This window comes from Tachypleus tridentatus, chromosome 2 (assembly GCF_004210375.1).
Source record: "Tachypleus tridentatus isolate NWPU-2018 chromosome 2, ASM421037v1, whole genome shotgun sequence".
Lineage (NCBI taxonomy): Eukaryota > Metazoa > Arthropoda > Merostomata > Xiphosura > Limulidae > Tachypleus > Tachypleus tridentatus.
The window spans coordinates 130588178-130609026 of NC_134826.1; the positions used below are offsets into that span (position 1 = coordinate 130588178).

The following is a 20849-nucleotide window of genomic DNA, read 5'->3' on the forward strand; positions in this document are numbered from 1 at the left end:
TATTATATTCGTTGAGAACTTTACGTATCTAACCCCAAACGTGAGCACTCCAGACAGATCAGTTAACTGTTTTAATTACTTTAAATACACAACACTGACTTCATGTTTTACAGATTTTACGCAGTGAAATACGGAATATCACACCCAAAAACATTTTGTACATGAAACATGAGTTTTCACCATGGTGAAAAAAGTTAAGTAAGCATTTGATTTCTTCATCGAATATTGTTTTTATAATTTGTTTGTGGTGTATGAATAACATACATTACGATTCGAGCCACTTAACCATATGGCCATGTCAGGTCCCCTTCCGTTTAAAACTGCAAACATCTAAACAAATGATGAAAACTGCTTTACCACAGGGGTGGTCTTCCCTCATGTATCTATAATGCTTACGATTATGACAAAAAATAACATAAAGGTCAAAGGTCAAAGTCTCATCTGCAGTTCGATTTTTTGTCCAAATGTTTACTCATTACCACTTCTATGCATCTGAATAAATTGGATTTTAACTACAGTGTGAGCAGAACATGATAGTACGAAACTACTGTTTTAGGCTTAAGTGAGTTATAGATTTTTGCCACTAGATTTCTTTTCTATCACGATAGTGAGCCCCGTAGGGAAATCACTCTTTTTTTCCTAGTTAGCATCGATTTTATTGCAGGAGTCCGTATGCGACAATCTTGATAAATCTCTTATTTATATATTTATAACCAGTTTCTTTGTATTTAAGCACGAAGCTAGATAATGGGTTATCTGTGCCGCGCTCTCCACGGTTACCAAAACCTGATTTTTACAGTAGTAAATATTCAGACTTATCACTGAGCCAATGGAAGTTATTTGTAGTTAAAGAAATTACGTATTCGGTTTCAATATCATTTTCATTTCCGAACGCACTGTAAAAAGCACTAATTTGCCTGTAACTATAAAAACTGTTCATTCAATAGATTAATACAATACGATAAAAATGTATAACATAATTTTCTGTTCTATTTTTATATTACTTTGTTTTAATTGGAAGTTTAGAATGTGATGTCCTGTGGTAAAGAGGATATGGATATGTCATGTTGAGTCGCTTGATGTGGACCATACGTATCGTATGGACATTGTTAACAGCGTCATGTGGATCGTGTTAATTCTTATTGTGTGAAAGCACGTTGAATCTTATCACGTGGATGTTATTGAAACACGTCACGTGGTCTGTGTTAAGTGTTATCATGTTATATATACTTGATTAATCGTATCGTGTGGTTCTTTTCCAGTCTTATTATATAGACTTTGTGGAGTCGTATCATGTGCACTTTGTCAAGTCGTAGCACGTGGACCTTGTTGAGTCATATCATATGGAACTTGTCAAGTCGTAGCACATGGACATTGTTAATTCGTTTCATGTGTATTTTTAACAGCGTGTTGACGACACACTTTAACTGCCTCATAAAACGTCAAAGGGCTAGTCCATACTTCTTGGCATTCTGTTCACATGTCCATCAACTTACCACTTTCCCACCGACGGAACATCAGAAAAAAAAATCTCACATATGTTTATAACTACGTAAACAGTACATCTTAATTGCCTATTCTAAGTCAGGAAAATTTCTTCATTCTTTCTGTACTCAACCACTTGTTATTTGTATTAAAGAAATGTGCGTACAATTCTGGTTCGAGCCAATTTTATACACTTCAAACAACCATTGTGATACGTATTTATCAACATGTTAAGGTTATAGCATTGTATAACATTTTTGTTACTTGAGCCGTGGCCAAATGAATAAATATTTTGCTTGAATTAAAATTAGATTTATAAAGGCATTTAAATTTAGCTCAAATGACTGATCGTTGAACTGCAGCAAGTCTGCCAATTTCCTGATAGGGGGCGGAAAGTCGCCTGGAGAAATTACCTGTGTGTTGTCTGTCAGTAAGTCAGTAGACATTAAAATGACGTCACATAAGACATGCTTAACCTCTTTGGTAATTAAATTGCATTAAATATTTTACAACAACGACAAGTAATACGATATTGTACTTGTATGGACTGTTGTATCCCATCATTTTACATTTCAACCATATAATCTCTTTGCTATCCACAGAAGAAAAGCACGTACACAATACGTCTGGGTTATTACAATATCCTTCCTAGATTTTGTATAAATCTTAATAATAACAATGATGCATGAGACGTTTTCTGTATCCACTAGCGTTTTTATTATTATTCTTTTCTTAGCCCATGCTTTAACATTTATCCGTTCGTGTTAGTATTTATAGAGAAACAGATTCATCATAGTGTTATGTCCCGTGAACTAGAAACAAAACTACAACATTCATTTTACTGCATAACAACACTAACCACTGATGATAAACTATTAATTTCACACTTTGTTAATCTGTACCATTTAACGATTTGACATTTCAACAGCTTAAGTTCAAAATAAATTATGCCTGTGTGAAACATACAACGTGTCAGCTTGGAAATGGTTACGTGCCTTCGATCTGTGGTGCGTTCTGTCCCGATTGAGTATCATGGAAACGCATAATTTTTTGTAGAATGTAGAGATAATGTAAAAAAAAAACCAAAAAAAACCGATCAGTCGTAAATCTGCTCAGATTTGATAGTTATATGAAATAAGTAATGCAAAAATATTTTGTCAAATATACTGAAAACTCTTAGACAGATACATGACTGAAAAAACAGAAAAAAAGGTGATCATACACGATAATTCCTCAACTTGTTACTTAATCAATAGGTTTTAGTCCACATTATAAATAAAATGATTATATCTATATCTCTGGACTCTTACATATGACAAACCAAAGCCTAGTATCTTGTGATTAATTTAGTATGTCTTTGAGAAAAATCTTTATAACCCAAACTGTTTGCAGTGTGAGTTGAAACAGGATTTTAGTTTCAAGTACATTTTCAGAGCCCCTAGTGGCACAGCAAGATACCTACGGACTTAAAACGCTAATATCTGAGTTTTTTATACCTTTGATAGGCAGAGCACAGACAGCCCATTGTATCGCTTAGTTCTTCAACTTCAAACAAACAAACCTTTTCAGTAAATGAACGCTTAAGAAGTAAGAAAGGGTAAAAGATAGCTGGAAGCTGGCTGTACAAACATGGAATATTTTAATTATACTAATTCCTATTCAGCAGCTGTGAGACTGTTTTATGAAGGCTTCGTGTCTGCTTGTTGTTTCTTTAGCATAAAGCTGCACAGTGGATTATCTACACTTTGTGCCACAAAGTTGTATTTAAACTAAGATTTTTAGCATCATAATGTCCAATCGGTGGACAATGTGTAATGAAACTGACAAACGATAGAGAGACTTTGGAACATAGCTAGGACTAGGCATAGCGTAGTAGCTAATGTGGATATGAAGGAGGGTGTGGGGGTGCAACATACTACCCACTATTTCAATTGTGGAATGTTATCATTTGGATAATCTGTCCATCCATTTGGCTATGATAGCCTTATAGTCAGCAGCCCTCCCACAGTGGCATATCGACATGTCTGCAGACTTAGAACGTTAGGATCCTGGTTTCGATACCCGTGGTTGGCGGAGCACAGATCGTCCATTGTGTAGCATTGTGCTTAATTACAAACAAACAACTAGCAGGTGTTATCCACTGGTGTGTGTTAAATAGTTCAAAACTAGGGGTCCTTATTCCTTTACTGTGGGGAGTCTCCGATCTGATGGTTTAGTCAGTCCTGCTTAAGATGCTTCTCATGTTGAAAATTCTGAATGCTGTATTAAGCCTAACTACCTGGAATGTTTCTTAAGCCCTAACTATGTAAGCCAGTAGCAGAACTCACATCTACAGCTATTCCAGTCTTACCGTATCAATGCCTCGAATACAAACTCAAATATTTAGAAGAATGTTTGTAGACAAGTCCGTTAAGATTACATTTTATGCTGCGCTCAGCACGTGTACCTTTGTATCTGATGAACAGCTCGTTCGATACCATTCATATAGTATAAGGAGGTGGACCTGACCCCATTTAATACATTAGTTCTTAAGTCCGACTTTATCAGATGCCTTTGCTAGCTCGCAATAATTTTGTTGTATTGGATAAATACAAGATAGAAAGAGGTCAAAGATAAATTAAAAATGAGATATAAAATGTGTGTGTTGTGGTTACCGAAGTAACGTTTCAAAATCCTATCTCGAAACTCCACCAATACATTTATTTAAGTGCAGAACTTGGGTGCAGCTATGTGTGAGTAATATTTTTTTTTTGTGCAAATAAATTTGATTATGAAAAATTAATGAAACGGGGATCGAACACGAAGGAAGCATTAAACATTTGGACAACCGTAAATCGTGTAGGAATGGTATTTATTGATAGTAGGTGGACATGACATGGTTCTGATAGAGATTAGAAATGTAATTAAAGATAAAATAATAAATACAAATACAAAAAAAGCATGTTGGCAAATAAAACGATTTCAGAAGTAAGCAGGAAAAATATGTTTAGAAAATATACAAAAATAGTTCGAATATAAAATCTGCAATTAAAAAGTTGGTTTAGAGAGTAAAACAATGAGATGAAGAGAAGAGTACGTTAAGTACAGCTGTACTTTATCTAGTGTTAGAATAAAGAACGGTTTGTTTGTTTTTTGAATTTCGCGCAAAAATACTCGAGGGCTATCTGTGCTAGCCATCCCTAATTTAGCAGTGTAAGATTAGAGGGAAGGCAGCTAGTCATCACCACCCACCGCCAACTCTTGGGCTACTCTTTTACCAACGAATAGTGAGATTGACCGTCACATTATAACGTCACACGGCTGAAAAGGTTGAGCATGTTTGGTGTGACAGAGATTCGAACCCACGACCCTTGGATTGCGAGTCGCACGCCATAACCCGCCTGGCCATACCGGGGCGAATAAAGAACGGAAAAATATTACACGTAGCAAAGTACATTAAGGTATTATAAGACAAGTTTGAAAAATTCAGTTGCTAAGGCTATCGATTCAAGTTTCCTAGGAAACCAGTTATAAGAAGTTCTACCTTCTCTCTACATTTTCTTTTTCTTTTGTCGTAAAATTCAACTAAGACTAGATTTTTTTTAAATTTCTCCCTCCTGCAGTTCAGGGTTAGCCATCTTATGAAACATTGTCAAAATCACGAAAGAAAACAGTACTTGAAGAACTGGTGAAGTGTCTTATTTCTTGACGTAACTTTGTCATATTAAAAAAACACTTGAGAAGTTATAAAGAATGAACCTTTTCTTAATATTGTTTTCATTATCTTGACATATTTCAATTAAGTAGTAACAACCTCAAACACATTCTTGGTAGAGTGTTAAAAAGTTGCTTTGTGTAGTTTAGAAAATGATCATCACGGATTCACAAAATATTTCAAAATTCAGAGAAACATGAATTTCTCAAAATTATTCAAAGTGTTATCTTTGTTCTTCAAGTCTGAAAAAACAATTTCAAGTAAAAACGAGAAAATGTTAACTCAGATAATTTGTATCAATACGTAATTCTATACTAATGTTTATAACTATCTCTCGTATATATATATATATATATATATAGAGAGAGAGAGAGAATATTGAAAATATTAATATTGTAATATTGATACACAAATTAATATTTAATGGATTTAATAAAGAAACTTTAAAGAACATTATAAGAGTATTCTGTAATAAAAGTAATAATGTATTAAATAAAAATAGAAAATTTCCTGAGATTTTCTGATAACTATTTTAGTTATGAATAAGGTCATTAAACAACTTGGCACTACTTTATACGGATGAATACCTTACCGCGTAGAAAGACTACTTTGAAAATTGATAGTTACAGTAAACTTAGTGGGTGGTGGTTGGGAGTTATACTAGTTTGTTTAGATAACTGGTTGGAAACTTTCAAACAAGTATAATTCATTTACTTGTCTACTAACTAGTGCCTTAATGGGGGCTGGAATGCGAACTTCAGAAGATACGTTTATTTAACTTATTTACCCTCAAATGGTAGTACTATACTTTTATTTTTTATATATTTTTCTTCCTTTTCTTGTTATCTTTGAAGAGCAGTCACCTTCCCACAACTGTCTGCAGGCAGTGAGCGGTGATATAGATGTGGTACGTTGACTGATGAATGGAGGTTAAGACTAATAGACAGTGTATCCCCACCGCAATGTGGGTCCTACCTACGTAGTACTTCCAAAAGTTAGGGTACATTTTATATCCCACATCGTAGCCTGTACCCTGAGGATCCTTTCAATTGGTGCAGCGTTTTTTTTTTTATTTTGTTTCTGTTTGTAACAAATATATGTATATATATATAAACAAAAATTATATTATAGCATTGTAAAATAAAATATATTGTTAAGAAAGCTAACGGGAACAGCTGAGATGTATATATATATATATATATAGTTTAAAAATAAAATTACTTAAAAATACTACTACAACTGAAAAGCAAAATATATTCCAAAGCTACAAAAACCTAAAACAACCCATCCACAATTTTTTTTTCCTGTAATATCAATTAAGTCAGAGTTAAAGGGTCTTAACCTAAAAGCTTGATGTGTTAGATAACTTAAAGGTAGTGTTATTTGGCAGAGGATAGTGATGTCAGTTAAGTCAATGTTACAGGGTTTTAACCAAAGTACACGGTGTATTTGATAATACAGGCCTGCAAGAGTTTCACAAAACGATATACATTGTTTTCCATCACGTATAGAATTTTCACCAAACGTCATAAGTACGTTTACATAACAAAATAATTTTTGTTATCCTTAAAATGTTGACAACCACTGGCTGTAGGTTTCTCTAGACCAATCGCGACGTGAGTATTATCGGTGTTATCGATCGATATAGAAGAAACACATGATAATAAAAATTAGTTCATTGTGGTAAACCAAATAATAATTTGATCTAAGTAAGAGACTTTCTTTCTCACCAAATTGTAAAAAGTCCCTTCTTGATAGAAAAAAATAAACATAGTTTTTGAAATTTGTGAAGGTTAATTATGGAAAAACTGTTATTAAAACCAAAATAACTTTTACGAAGATTACCTTCTGGCAATATTGCTTAGCAGGGGTTACTGATGAAAACTAACTCGGAGTTTAGAAATCGAAATAACGCACAAAATATTCAGCAGTATGATCCAGTGCCTTATCGTTATTACCTCCAAGACATTTCCTCCAATTTAAAATATGAAAACTGTGAAGCCTGTTCATAATTGTAATGTATTTCAAGTTTTACATTATGGATAGATTAATATTTTTACTGTGATTTGAGCGAACATTTGTAACTTTAATTTTATGTTGTGAAAATCGTTTACGTATATATAAAGAAGGTAGTTCATAAAACTATTAATTTTGTAACAAGATGAAGTGCTCTAATATAATTAAACCCAATTTCTTCTTACTTTCACTAAAGGAAGAAATGAGAAACTCATTTGTTTTTGGTTGTTTTTGTTGGTTTTTCTTCATCCAGAAACGTATTTATATCCGTTTTATTCTTGAAATGTTTTATTTGCAAAAGAACTTGAGAAATTTAAAATTTATGACGTTGCACAAAAGAGAAATATTTTGCATTACTTAAACGAAGAAAAATTTTGCGTGTGAAATATGGCGGCCATTAAATATTTTTAAAATCCATAACACTTCTAGCGAGAATGTTCTCGACATTTATCTCAAATATTTACAATGATTAAATTTATCACCTAGTGTTTTAACATTATATGTGAATAACCACTAGGGGTTCGAAAAAACACTACTTAATTTCATCCTAACCGTATTTTTTATATTTAAAAAATGTGCTTTATATATTTTAATTATCTGAAAATACGACCGCCTTTCTATATTTTTGAACATATGCAACTTCAAATACATATGTAATCATTTTAAAGCCATGGGAGCACTGAATAAAATTGTATTTCTCATTGAAGCCCACCTCTCCATATAGTATCATGTCTGTGGACTTACAACACTAAAAACTAGTTTCGATACCGGTGGAGAGCAGAGCACAGATTGCTCTTCGTGTAACTTTGTGCTTCACTTCAAACAAACAAACATGCAAGGCATTATGTGAGGCGTTTGGGAATTATTTCTTGCAGCTTAAAGTGTTTGTGGCTTAAATTCCCTTACATGGGTAAGCCTCAGTTATTGGAATAAAGGGATTGTTGAATACGTTAATTTTGTAATAACTTCAGGAAGTTTATTAGATAAATTATTTTTTATGATTATGATTTATTGTTTATTTATCACTTCCTTCTATCGTTTAGTTTATCTATGAATTTTTGTTGCAATAAAACGCTAACTCTCCTTGTACATAATCACATGTATTTTGAGTAAATATATATACGTGTGTGTGTATGTGTGATGAAATTGACACCACCTACCCTGACCCGGCATGGCCAGGTAATTAAGGAACTCGACTCGTAATCCGATGGTTGTGTGTTCGAATCCTCGCCCTCTCAGCCATGGGCACTGTATAATGTTATGTTCAATCCCACTATTCGTTGGTAAAAGAGTAGCCCAAGAGTTGGCGGTGGGTGGTGATGACTAGTTGCCTTCTTTCTAGTCTTACACTGCTAAATTAGGGACGGCTAGCGCAGAAGCCCTCGTGTATCTTAGCGCGAAATTGAAAGCAAACCAAACCACCTTCCCTGGCGGTGATATACAGATTCTATTAATGTAGCAGAAGAGTATGTAAATATATGATCACATGGTGCTGTGCTCTCATGCCCTACTCTGTAAATAAATACCCTGCAAGAAACTTCACCAACAGAGAGTTATTTAGTTAGTTGTTATCGTTTATCACTCAGTTTTGTTATCGATATTAAAATTATTATTTGAATATTGAATTTGATGTAATTTTTCTCCGTTTCTTTTTGTTTGTTTGTTTTTGAATTTCGCGCAAAGCTACACGAGGGTATCTGCCCTAGCCGTCCCTAATTTAACAGTGTAAGATAAGAGGGAAGGCAGCTCGTCATCACCATCCACCGCCAACTCTTGGGTTACTCTTTTTTCAACGAATAGTAGAATTGATCATCACTATATAACGTCCCACTACCAAGGGCGAATGTTTAGTGCGATACCCGCATCAGATTACAAGTCGAACGCCTTAATCCACGCCATTATAACGAGAACTATCTGCGCTAGCCGGCAGTGTAAGACTAGAAAGAAGGCAACTAGTCATCACCATCCACCGCCAACTCTTGGGCTACTCTTTTACCAACGAATAGTGAGATTGAACATAACACTATACAATGCCCATGGTTGAGAGGGCGAGCATGTTTGGTATGACGAGGTTTCGAACCCACAACCATTACGAGTCGAGTGCCTTAACCACCTGATCATGCCGAGCCGTATTGAGCTTATTACAATATTTTAGAAGATAGCTGGTCACTGTCTAACATGCAGATTGGAAATTAACTGATTACTATTCAACGTACAGATTGGTTTGTTTCTTTTGTTTGTTTGTTTTTAATTTTGCACAAAGCTACTCGAGGGCTATTTGCGCTAGCCGTCCCTATTTTAGCAGTGTAAGAATAGATGAAAGGCAGCTAGTCATCACCACCCACCGCCACCAACGAATAGGGGATTGACCGTCACATTATAACGCCCCCACGGCTGAAAAGGCGAGCATGTTTGGTGCGACCGGGATTGGAACCCGCTACCCTCAGATTACGAGTCTAACGCCTTAACCCATCTTACCAGTGGGCCCACCACTAAGTAAGTTGTACCCATTATAAAACTACTTGAAATAGTGAGTGAATGAAGCCGTTAGTTGAAACTGCGTTTTGATGATAGGGTTATAAATAGCTGGGAAACTCTTAGAACAATATAATAGGAATATATGTTTGTCTGGACCATAAAGTACAGTTCGAAGTGACACTTCATGAGTAACGTTTCTTCATTATCAGCGCTTCATTAAAATATTGTTGGCGGGCTCTTAATCTAACGCAAGATTTTACTGTAAACCTGGGATTTATCTTCGTTGAAATGAGCTACTGGTAGCAGAGACTGTATATATATATATATATATACATACGTTAATTGTAATTAAAATAAATTGACATTTCTAACAAAGCATGTGCTGCTTCAATAAGTTTCCAGAAAATGGATAATCACTTTCGAATTATATGGTTGTTCCTTCTGGACTTACGTCACTGGGTTTTGTGGTGCCGGTAATGTCTTACCTAGATTGAGATCGTGGAACATTATGAAATTTTCATAAATATAAACTAGCAGGTGTTTTGAACGGCTTGTATCATGTAATTATAATCGTTGTGGTTCAACTTTCTGCTTATCGGTGTATGATTACTTCAAGCATAGTGCATTATGTTGTCCTGCAGTAGATTAAATACGGAAAAGTAAACAACTGCTGAAGATAGTCGAGTAATCAGCTTTCTAATAGGACAGCGCACGCTAATGAGGGGCGCTTGCGCCCACGAAAGGCTTTAGATTGTTATGCACTCTATTTTCACTCGGTTTAAATTTCGCACTAAGCTATACAAGAGCTATCTGCGATAAACGTTCCTAATTTAGCAGTAATAGAATAGATGAAGGCACCTAGTTAACACCGGTCATTGCCACCTCTTGGTCTATTCTTTTATTAATGAATAGGGGGACTGAAAGGAGGAACATGTTCGGTGACGTGGATTCCAACCCAGAACCCTCAGATTGAAAATCGAGCGCCCTAACCACCAGGCCAGATGAGGTCCCACTTTCTTTCGGGAGATCTTATCAGTAATTCTTAGTAATGTACTCTTCTCCTGTGATTACATGATCTGCTCTGAGGTTAACAAAATTGTTTGTTTTTGAATTTCGCGCAAAGCTACCCAAGGGCTACCTGTGCTAGTCGTCTCTAATTTAGCAGCGTAAGACTAGAGGTAAAGGAGCTAGTCATCACCACTCACCGCCAACTGTTAGGCTACTCTCTTACCAACGAATAGTGGGATTGATCGTTGCATTACAATGCCCCCCCATGGCTGAAGGGTTGAGCATCTTTGTAGGGATGAGGATTCGAATCCGCGACACTCAAATTACGAGTCGAATGCCTTAACCATCTGACCATGCTGGGCCTCCGAGGTTGAAAAAGAATATGCTGTTGATTCATCGGTTCCATTGAATAATAAGCTGGTTATTTCAAGAAAACGAAAATAATATATGGTGCTGAAAAGAAGTAATAACACAGCGTTAAATAATATTTACTCTATTTCTGGTGCGTGTTGTTTTTTTGTTTTAATGGTAACTTACTCTTAATCACTTTAACTCATTTAACAACATAAAAAGCAGACTACTAATTTAAATAACGTTTCAACCATTACTTTTCTTGTTATATTTCAACAGGCCCGGCATGGCCAGGTGGGTTAAGGAGTTAAGACTCGTAATCTGAGGATCGCGGGGTTCGAATCCCCGTCGCACCAAACGTGCTCGCCCTTTCAACCGTGGGGACGTTATAATGTGACGGTCAATCCTACTATTCGTTGGTAAAAAAGTAGCCCAAGAGTTGGCGGTGGGTGGTGATGACTAGCTACCTTCCTTCTAATCTTACACTGCTAAAGTAGGGTCGGCTAGCACAGATAGCCCTCGTATAGCTTTGCGCGAAATTAAAAAAAAACGACTGCAACTGGCCTGAGTAGGCCTAGTTATTGGCACATCTGCACTTTAATCCGTACAGCACATATAATGTGTTTGATATATTATTTCACTCTCTTCTGTACTTTAACTCTGTAGTTCTTATTAATAATTCGTTGTCCTGAGTCATATCTATGATGCGCAACAACTTCAGTAGTGCGATGATCAGTATGTATATAGATATTGTTTCGTCACACCATAAAATAGCTCTGCTTGATCAAATTTTATGTATTTACCAGCTTCTATTCACGAAACATTAAATAACGTCCCTCTTATTTCATCCATGAAACATACTATCAATAAAGAAACGGGAACTTATAGTGGATAAGTAGCGATGTTATAGAACCATTTTTGCCATAAGATATTGAAACCTTCACAAGAAAGGGAAGACACACGCATTCTGAAAATATGACACTTAACTGGGGACCACGCTTCTAGGGATCGTTACAAAAATTGTTTCGAAAACAATTTCGTTGCTGCTACAAACTCGCCAAAACTTTTGTGTTACATCAGAAGGTCGTTTATTTACTGCTTAGTGTTTAAAATTTGTCTTAAAACAATAATTATCACTTTCTTTATTAATTAAGGCTTAGCTACTTGTGAAACGTATGCCATCTCAGTTTCTTTTAGTCTATTATAAAGACATGAAAGAAGCCTGTATGTGATAAAGTCCAGGCCTGCTCTGTTTCTTGCTCCGTGAAACCTAAGAGATCTTACCAAGAGGAACCTATATTTTCTTTATCCATATTGAGTTTACAAATGCTAATAGAAAGTGAATTTTAGGATGGATGTCTTCTTTGTTCGGGTTAATATTTTACTAAGCCAAACTACAAGCACTTCGAATATCCTGTTCCTATATCACTAGAATGTATTAGACTATGTAAATTAGTTGCATATATTTGAATACAGAAGCAAAATGGGATTCTATAAAACATTTCTTTTAATGGTAGACTTTCACATGTTTGCTTCGATTACTCGTTCTATTCACCTTGTGGCTATGTAAACGAAAAAAAACAAAACTAATTTACTCTTGAATAAGAATATGGGATTTTCTGCGTTATTTTTAACATGCGTTTTGCTTCTAACCCTAATGACATGCCTCAGCTATATTTTCAGCCAAGAGTGTATTTTCGCTAAAAGATTCATTAAGTAAACAGTATTCAATTTTCATCAGTTTCGCTACACACACGCATCAAGCGAGTAACTATGCATTGGAAAATTTCATCAGCTGCCTGGGAAGTTTCAGCATGAGAACTGAAACTTAAGATATTCAATGTGTGTTCGTATTTGCCGGAATTCCTAGAACCTCTTCATTGGAACCTAAGCAAGATGGACTCCCAACTTTCAGAGAATATATTATAGTGAAATAATTTTCTTGTATATAATATTCAATTTTCACACGTGTAAAACTGATTTTTATTTAATTAGATGTATTTTATATTTATTACAATATTAAATTGCGACAGAATTTGAAGTTCTTCTGTCTCTTTTGTTATTTATTTAATTTTTATTTTCATTTTATCTTTAGCTTCGTTTTCATAAGCTTCACATAGAAAGATGGTAAATTATTTTCTAATTTCAAAATGTATCACATGTATTGCTAGGGATGGATAGGTTTCAACTATTCTCGTCCTTCATACCCTAACAATAATTTTAAAATAATAATTACAACTTGTTCACACTCTGAAGATCATAGTGAAAAAAGAATTAATCCTACTCATACTCTAATGATCACAGCTAGAGAATTACAACTTGTTCACACTCCAAAGATCATAGTGAAAAAAGAATTAATCCTATTCATACTCTAATGATCACAGCTAAAGAATTACAACTTCGTAACACTCTAAATATCACGGTGAAAGAATTACAATTTTTTTATACCCTAATGACTACATTGAAATAATAATTACAGTTTATCCATACTCTAATGACCATAACGAGAGAACTAAAGTATGGACTAACTCTAAATATCACAGTGAAAGAATTACAACTTATACATACTTGCCTTATATGAGTAACTTTCAAATCCCACTCTTCTAGAAGACTTTGTTTGTTTGTTTTGAATTTCGCGCAAAGCTACACAAGGGCTATCTGCGCTAGCCGTCTCTAATTTAGCAGTGCAAGACTAGAGGGAAGGCAACTAGTCATCACCACCCACTGCCAACTCTTGGGCTACGAATAGTGGGATTAATCGTAACCTTATAACAACCCCACAGCTGAAAGAGCGAGCATGTTTGGTGTGACAGGGATTCGAACCAGAAACCGTCGGATTACAAGTCGAGTGCCTCAACCCCCTGGCCATGCCAGACACTTCTACAAGAGTATCCCAAGAGTTAGTCGTGGGTGGTGTTGACTGACCACCTTCACTCTGGCTCCTAAGTTCAAAATTAAAAGCGACAAATGTCCCATGTGTATTTCTGTCTTATTCTTTTAATACAAACAACCCACACACACTTGCAAGCATTGCTTTTCGGGGTTATGAAGTAGGTTTATAATCTATCTCTTTTAAGAAGAAAAAAATATATCAGACACAGTACTCGCAGTTGATTCTCACTTAACGAAAAGCAAACACGACCCGTTAGTCCAGTGTGGGTCTGTGTAATTTTTCTTATAGCAAAGTCACATCGGGCTATCTGCTGAGTTCACCGAGGGGAATCGAACCCCTGATTCTAGCGTCCGTAAGTCCAGAGGAGTATATAAACTTTTCGATAATATTTTCTAAACAACAACTTTGTAAACAAAAATAACCTGCTACTTCATAGAAATATATATATATATAAACCTTGATGATATTTTTAAATAATATCTTTATAAAAAAATATTATGGTCTCTAGTGATATAAATATCATTCACAATAAACAATAACTCTAACAATAATTCTCTAAATAATAACTAGTTGTTGTTTTTTTTTGCTTTTCATTACAGATTCTGATAAAAACCAAAGAATTGTGAATTGCTATTAACAAAGAAATACTATCCTTATAGTAAATTATTTCACTAAAACTATATCTAACTCTACGATCAGTCGGACTTCACGACATTGAAGAAGTAAACCTTGTCCAGGACACGGCTTTATTTTTATATAGGGTCCAGCATGGCCAGGTTGGTTAAGGCGGTCGACTCGTAATCCGAGGGTCGCGGGTTCGAATCCCGGCCGCAACAAACATGTTCGCACTTTCAGCCGTGGGGCCGTTATAATGTGACGGTCAATCCCACTATTCGTTGGTAAAAGAGTAGCCCAAGAGTTGGCGGTGGGTCGTGATGACTAGCTGCCTTCCCTCTAGTCTTAAACTGCTAAATTAGGGACAGGCTAGTGCAGATAGCTCTTGAGCAGCTTTGCTCGAAATTAAAAAAAAAAAATTTATTTTTCAGTGCGTTTCTTATTGCCTTCAGGCGTGTTTGTGAGTTTAAAAAAAAACTTCTATATTTTTCATGGCACCAGAGGCGTCTCTAGGCACTGGCACACGGGACTCATGCCTCGATTCTATTTGACAATGCTCCGAACTCGCAGTTGGTATCTTGAAAATTCAGAATATAAAATCATCATTGAAATCATAGTGAAATTTTCAAAATTCATGAGCCTATAGGCTCGAGCTGTGATTTTTAAACTATCTAGTGAGGCCTGTGGATTGTAATTCAATTCTTTGATTTTCTGGTTCGAAATAATTATAATTACGTATTATTCGTATATTTGAATTACCTTAATACTAGATTTTTAATAACAGTTCAGTCGGGAATGGTGAATTGAAACTAAAGGAAATTTCAACAATCGAATCACTTGATTGTGTGCAGAAGTTGTGACGATATTTATGTTGTTGTCCGGCCATCGTATCATACTTAGCTAGTGCCAATTACTCGCGCGGTTTATAGAGCTGCATTGAATAAGACCTGAGTTATTTTTCTATAAACAAAACAATTTTCTATGTAACACACATACACAGTGTATAATCATGGCTTCAATACAGATGAAAGAGTGACGATCGTGTTAAATTTTCCTCTGATCATTTACTAAGAATCATCTGTAAGGTAGTCACTATACTGTTTTTCATTGGCTATAATTAGTGCTCTGTTTGACGGCTTTAATCACCACTCGTATGCATGTATTAACAAACAAAAACAAAACTGATTAATGTGGCTACAAGTTGATATAGGTTTGAATTTCGCGCAAAGTTACACGAGGGCTATTTGCACTAGCCGTCCCTAATTCAACAGTGTAAGACTACAGGTAAGACAGCTTGCCATCATTACCTACCGTTAACTCTTGGTCTTTTCTTTTTACCAACGAGTAGTGGGACTGACTGTCACATTATAACGCTCCCACGACAAAACGTACGAGCATGTTTGGTGTGACGGAGATTCAAACCCGCGACCCTCAGATTGCGAGTTGAGAACCCAAACCATCTGATCATGCCATGCCGCATGTTGAGGGTCGACAAATAATTGAAAACCAATATTTCTATAATAATCGTGCAAAAATCGCTTGTTCTGCAGAATTTATTATGTTTTTCTGATTCGTTTTTTTTTTCCCTTACATGAAATAACTAGCCGCCATTAGGCCTAGAAATTATGATAAAAATCTGCAGAAATGTTTTTTTTTTACATTCTTCTTAATTTGCCTGTCACAGATTTCAAATTAGAGATGTGTTAAAGTAAGATTTAAGATTTGGCTAATGGCTGCAAAAGATATCCGTGAAAACCTATTTTCAGACCTTCTGATTTGAAATCTATGACAGGCAAATTAAGAAGTATGTAAAAAAAAATGTCTGCAGATTTTTATCATAATTTCTAGGCCTAATGGCGGCTAGTTGTTTCATTTTCATAGTTATTTCATGTAAGGGAAAAAGAAACGAATCAGAAAAACATAATAAATTATTTTTTACACAAGAGGGTTGTTTGTTTTTTTTTTTTTTTTTTTGTAGTTACGCGCAAAGATACCCAATGGGATACCTGTGCTCTGCCCATCATGGGTATCGAAACTCGATTTTTAACGTTGTAAGTCGTCAGACATACCGCTGTGCCACTAGGGGGCTGCACAAGATGACCAGTAGCAAGTATTTTTCAGTTGCATCTTGTTGTTTCAAACGGCCGTCATGTATCAAGCCCCGGCATGGTCAGGTGGTTAGGGCACATGATTCATAATCTGAGGATCACGGGTTCAAATCTCTGTCACGCCAAACATGCTCGCCCTTTCAGCGGTAGGAGTGTTATAATGTCATGGTCAATCCTATTATACGTTGGTAAAAGAAAATTCCAAGAGTTGGCGGTGGGTCGTAATAACTAGCTGTCTTTACTCTAGTCTTACATTGTTAAATTAGGGACGGCTAGCGTTTATAGCCCTCGTTTAGCTTTGCGTAAAATTCAAAAACGAACAAACAAGCCATATATCGTTATCTTTGTTATTTTAACAATATCGTAAGAATCCTGGTTTGTGCATGGCTGGTACTGTAATTTTGTTATCATATATTTCAACGGAGTGCTGCACAAATGACTATCCACTATGGGGAACTAACTCCAAACTCTAGCTTTCTAAATCCTTAAGCCTACTACTGAGATTCTTGCGGACTGACGGTGAGAGAGCAAATGGTACTTTATTTAGTGACCAGAATTTTCCTGCTGTAATCTTGAAACAACTGGGAAAGTTTAAAATAACTCCTCGAACAAAGGTTCCTCATTGTGTGATATTGATTACGATGCCATGTTTTATTCAAAAGGAAAATCTAGTTTATACAACTTATAATTCCAGTAATCATTTAATTCTTCTTCAAAAGTTAATTTCAAAACGTATAATTGCTAATATAGGGGCAATACTTAGAATTATACTTAAAAATGTAATAAATCAATAACATTACTAGAAGCTTGCTTACTAACATTGACACAGTAACATTCAATATAATTACAAATCTATCCATTCGCGGCTTAAAACGTATTATTATATAATTATTTTTCGGTGATTTAATATAATTAAATTGAGAAAGATTAAACTTTTGAGAAATATTAACTGTTATTGATAATAAGTGCTTTATAATTTATCAAAGTTTGCTACGTTTCTAAAGTTATCTCTTACTGTATACATATTTGTTGTATGATTACTGTTTTTATAAAGGTAAGATTAAATATCTCTTACAGTGGTCTGAGAAAACATTACTAATTTATCTTAGCCAGAAATTAATTAAAGTTTTGTAAGCCATTCATTGCGAAATAATCCTTAAGGAACACTCAGGATTTATTTTTTTGAATTTCTAAAAATGGCGTCATAAATAACAAATATGACTTTTATCTTACTAATTATTTGAATAAATTTAGTTTAGTTTCATGGACATGTTTACGAATTTTGCTCTAGTATTATTTGTTTTTTTTCAAAACATTGTGTATAATACGATATAAATGTTTGGTGTGTGCATATGTTTTCTTATTGCAAAATCACGTCGGGCTAACTGCTGAGTAATAATATCAGTGTGAAATATAGTTTTTGGTATCTCATAAAACAGTTGTTCATCGCAGTGATAGGATACTAAAAGTTTTGATTGCTGTAGTGACGTGAGTATCTGCCAGTCGCTTAAAAAAATTGGTGTTGCAAAAACAATACAACTTTTAAAAGTCTCCGGGCTTGCAGTGCAAAGTCCAGGAGCTCGATTACCCTCTACTAACACCGCAGATAACCTGATGTGGCGTTGCTATTAGAAAACAATAAAAAACTTCTAAGACGTTCTTATAGATTTCCAAAATCCATTATAAAGAAAGTATTATACGTGATATCCAGACACTTATACAGAAATTACATATGTATATTTTGTTCTTTATGTAGGATGGGCGACTTCGAAGTGGAGATCACATTTTACAAATAGGGGAGGTCAACTTGCGAGGAATGGGATCTGAGCAAGTAGCAGCTGTATTAAGGCAGTGTGGTAGTGAGGTTCATCTGATAGTCGCTAGGCCTGTTGAACCTTCTTCACCAGATTATCATAACATACAAAATAATGCTCCTATTGTTCCAACTCGCATTCTCGGTGACCCGAATGAGATTGACCGTCACCTGACGATGCTACACCAATCAGAAAACGGTTTCGCGGACAACTTGGTTTTTAATGACGATGATACTGGCAGTCCTGATGGATATTTAGATCGGACGTCAATGGAATTTCAAGTAAGTAATTTGTTGTCTACATTTGAGGAATTTAAAAAAAACAACTAAATGATTTGTTTGTTCGTACCTAAATACAAAGGGCTATCTTTGCTATGCCCACCACAGGAGATGGTTCAAAAACAAACGAATGATATTAATGAGATGTTCACACAAAAATGTCCCCACCTCCAGTAATACAGCAGTACGTTTGCAGATTTACAATATTAGAAACCGGGTTTCGATACTCGTGGTGGGCAGAGCACGAATAGCCCATTGTGTAGCTATGTGCTTAATTTCAAACAAACATATCACGCATCTACTTAAAGTGTCACCCTTTTTTTTATTCAAAGTGGTTGTGTTGTGTCTGAAATTATTATAAGCTGTAAAGAAGACGGGCTAGATAGATATAAGAAACATTCATAAAATGTTGTAATATTTAACCTAATTTGATCAATTTCAAAACAACTCTTTTTTAGTCATCGAACATAACACTAATGACTGGAGTTAGTAACAATGTTGATAATAATAGTTAGGGATTTCTATTGTAATTTTAGATACTGTTCAATAATTTGTGACAGTACTTTTTGGTGTACTTCATAGATGGCGCATTTTAAGTACTGTATCTCTTGAATTTCACGCAAAGCTAGGCGAGGTCTAACTTCACTAACACCTAACTTAGCAGTGTAAGACTAGAGCTAGTCATCATTACCTACCACCAACTCTTGGGCTACTCATTTACCAACGAATAGTGGAATTGATCGAACATTATAACGCCACCACGGCTGAAAGGGCGAGCATGTTTGGTGCGACGCGCATTCGAACCTGCGACCCTCAGATTATGAGTCGATCACCTTAACCAACCTGGCCATGCTGGACCCTATAAAAAATAAAGCCGTGTCCTGGACAAGGTTTACTTCTTCAATGTCGTGAAGTCCGACTGATCGTAGAGTTAGATATAGTTTTAGTGAATACATATTTTATGTAACTTACACGATATGTTACATCTTATGTAACTTACTCCATATGTTCGGTGAGTTAAAGAGAATGCTCCTTTTATTTTCTTAACAAAGTCGAACTTTATTATTAGTAATGCTTCATATAATTGTTAGTAATGTGTTTACTATACGGTTACGAGATCACATTTGTGTCAAAACTTATACTAGGCCAACCAATAACTGCACTTTTGAACAGCCTTAATCAAGTTATATCAAGGGCCGGGCGTGACTACGTACGTAGCGTGCCCAGGCTGTGAGGTTTTACGTTTAGCGTTCTCTTTATTACAAAATCAAACTCCTTTCTTCGAGACCATCGGTGAACTTTGAAAGTGGCGGTCAAATTCGACTAGACAATACTAACTCAAAAGCTGGCTTTTCTATAGTCTTTCAATTAACAATTAGGGACAACTTAACCCTTGTGCAGCGTTGCATGAAAATTCTTAAAGCAAACAAAAAATTAGCTAGGTTGACAATGAGGAGGTAACATCCAACTTACCGTTATATTTAATGAGGAATTAGTCTGAGTATATTTCTCGTCTTGTGTTTTTACACACAACTTTCATTAAGAACTTAGATTGATATCACATTCTTCCACACAAACATTGCAAACATAATGTTTTCACTTAATAGTTTTGAAAATATTAATTCGATACATTGCGATAAAAATTCCTCCTTCCTTTATAGGGTCATCGGCAAGAAAGTATACTTGCGACTATAAAAATCCAGTAGGTGTAACACAAATAGCCCATTGTGTAATTCTTAGCTTAATAACAACAATCATCCAATAACCATAAATGAAACTGACACGATCTAACGTCTCAACACACGTGTTTATTAATGTTTCCAATGTTGAAAAAAAAAAAGTAAATCTGAGAAGTAATACTAACCTCTTAGGGGTCTTTATGGACATAACGTTATCAATGTACGGGAGTAACTTTGTTTATTATATTTCTATTTCAAGGAATATTCAAATATTTAAGGTGTTTCTGGTATACAATGTATTGAGTACAATGCTCATCATCATAATAATTTTTTCAGCAGCGGCTGATTGGCTCAGAGAACGGCTTTGAGTTTGTTTTTTTTCAGGTGTAAACTTTTAACTCGTAGCCCCGTCATCTGTTAACTAATGCGA

At 35.3% G+C, this 20849-nt stretch overlaps 1 protein-coding gene across 5 annotated transcripts in view; it reads left to right on the forward strand.

Moving 5' to 3' along the window:
- LOC143245105 (patj homolog) overlaps positions 1 to 20849 on the forward strand; it is a 548212-nt gene that overhangs the window by 224467 nt on the left and 302896 nt on the right. For all 5 annotated transcript variants that reach the window (XM_076490994.1, XM_076490995.1, XM_076490996.1 and 2 more), the window contains one exon: positions 18405 to 18743. In XM_076490994.1, the coding sequence (XP_076347109.1) occupies positions 18405 to 18743 (339 nt within the window). The remainder of the gene's footprint in view (positions 1 to 18404; positions 18744 to 20849) is intronic.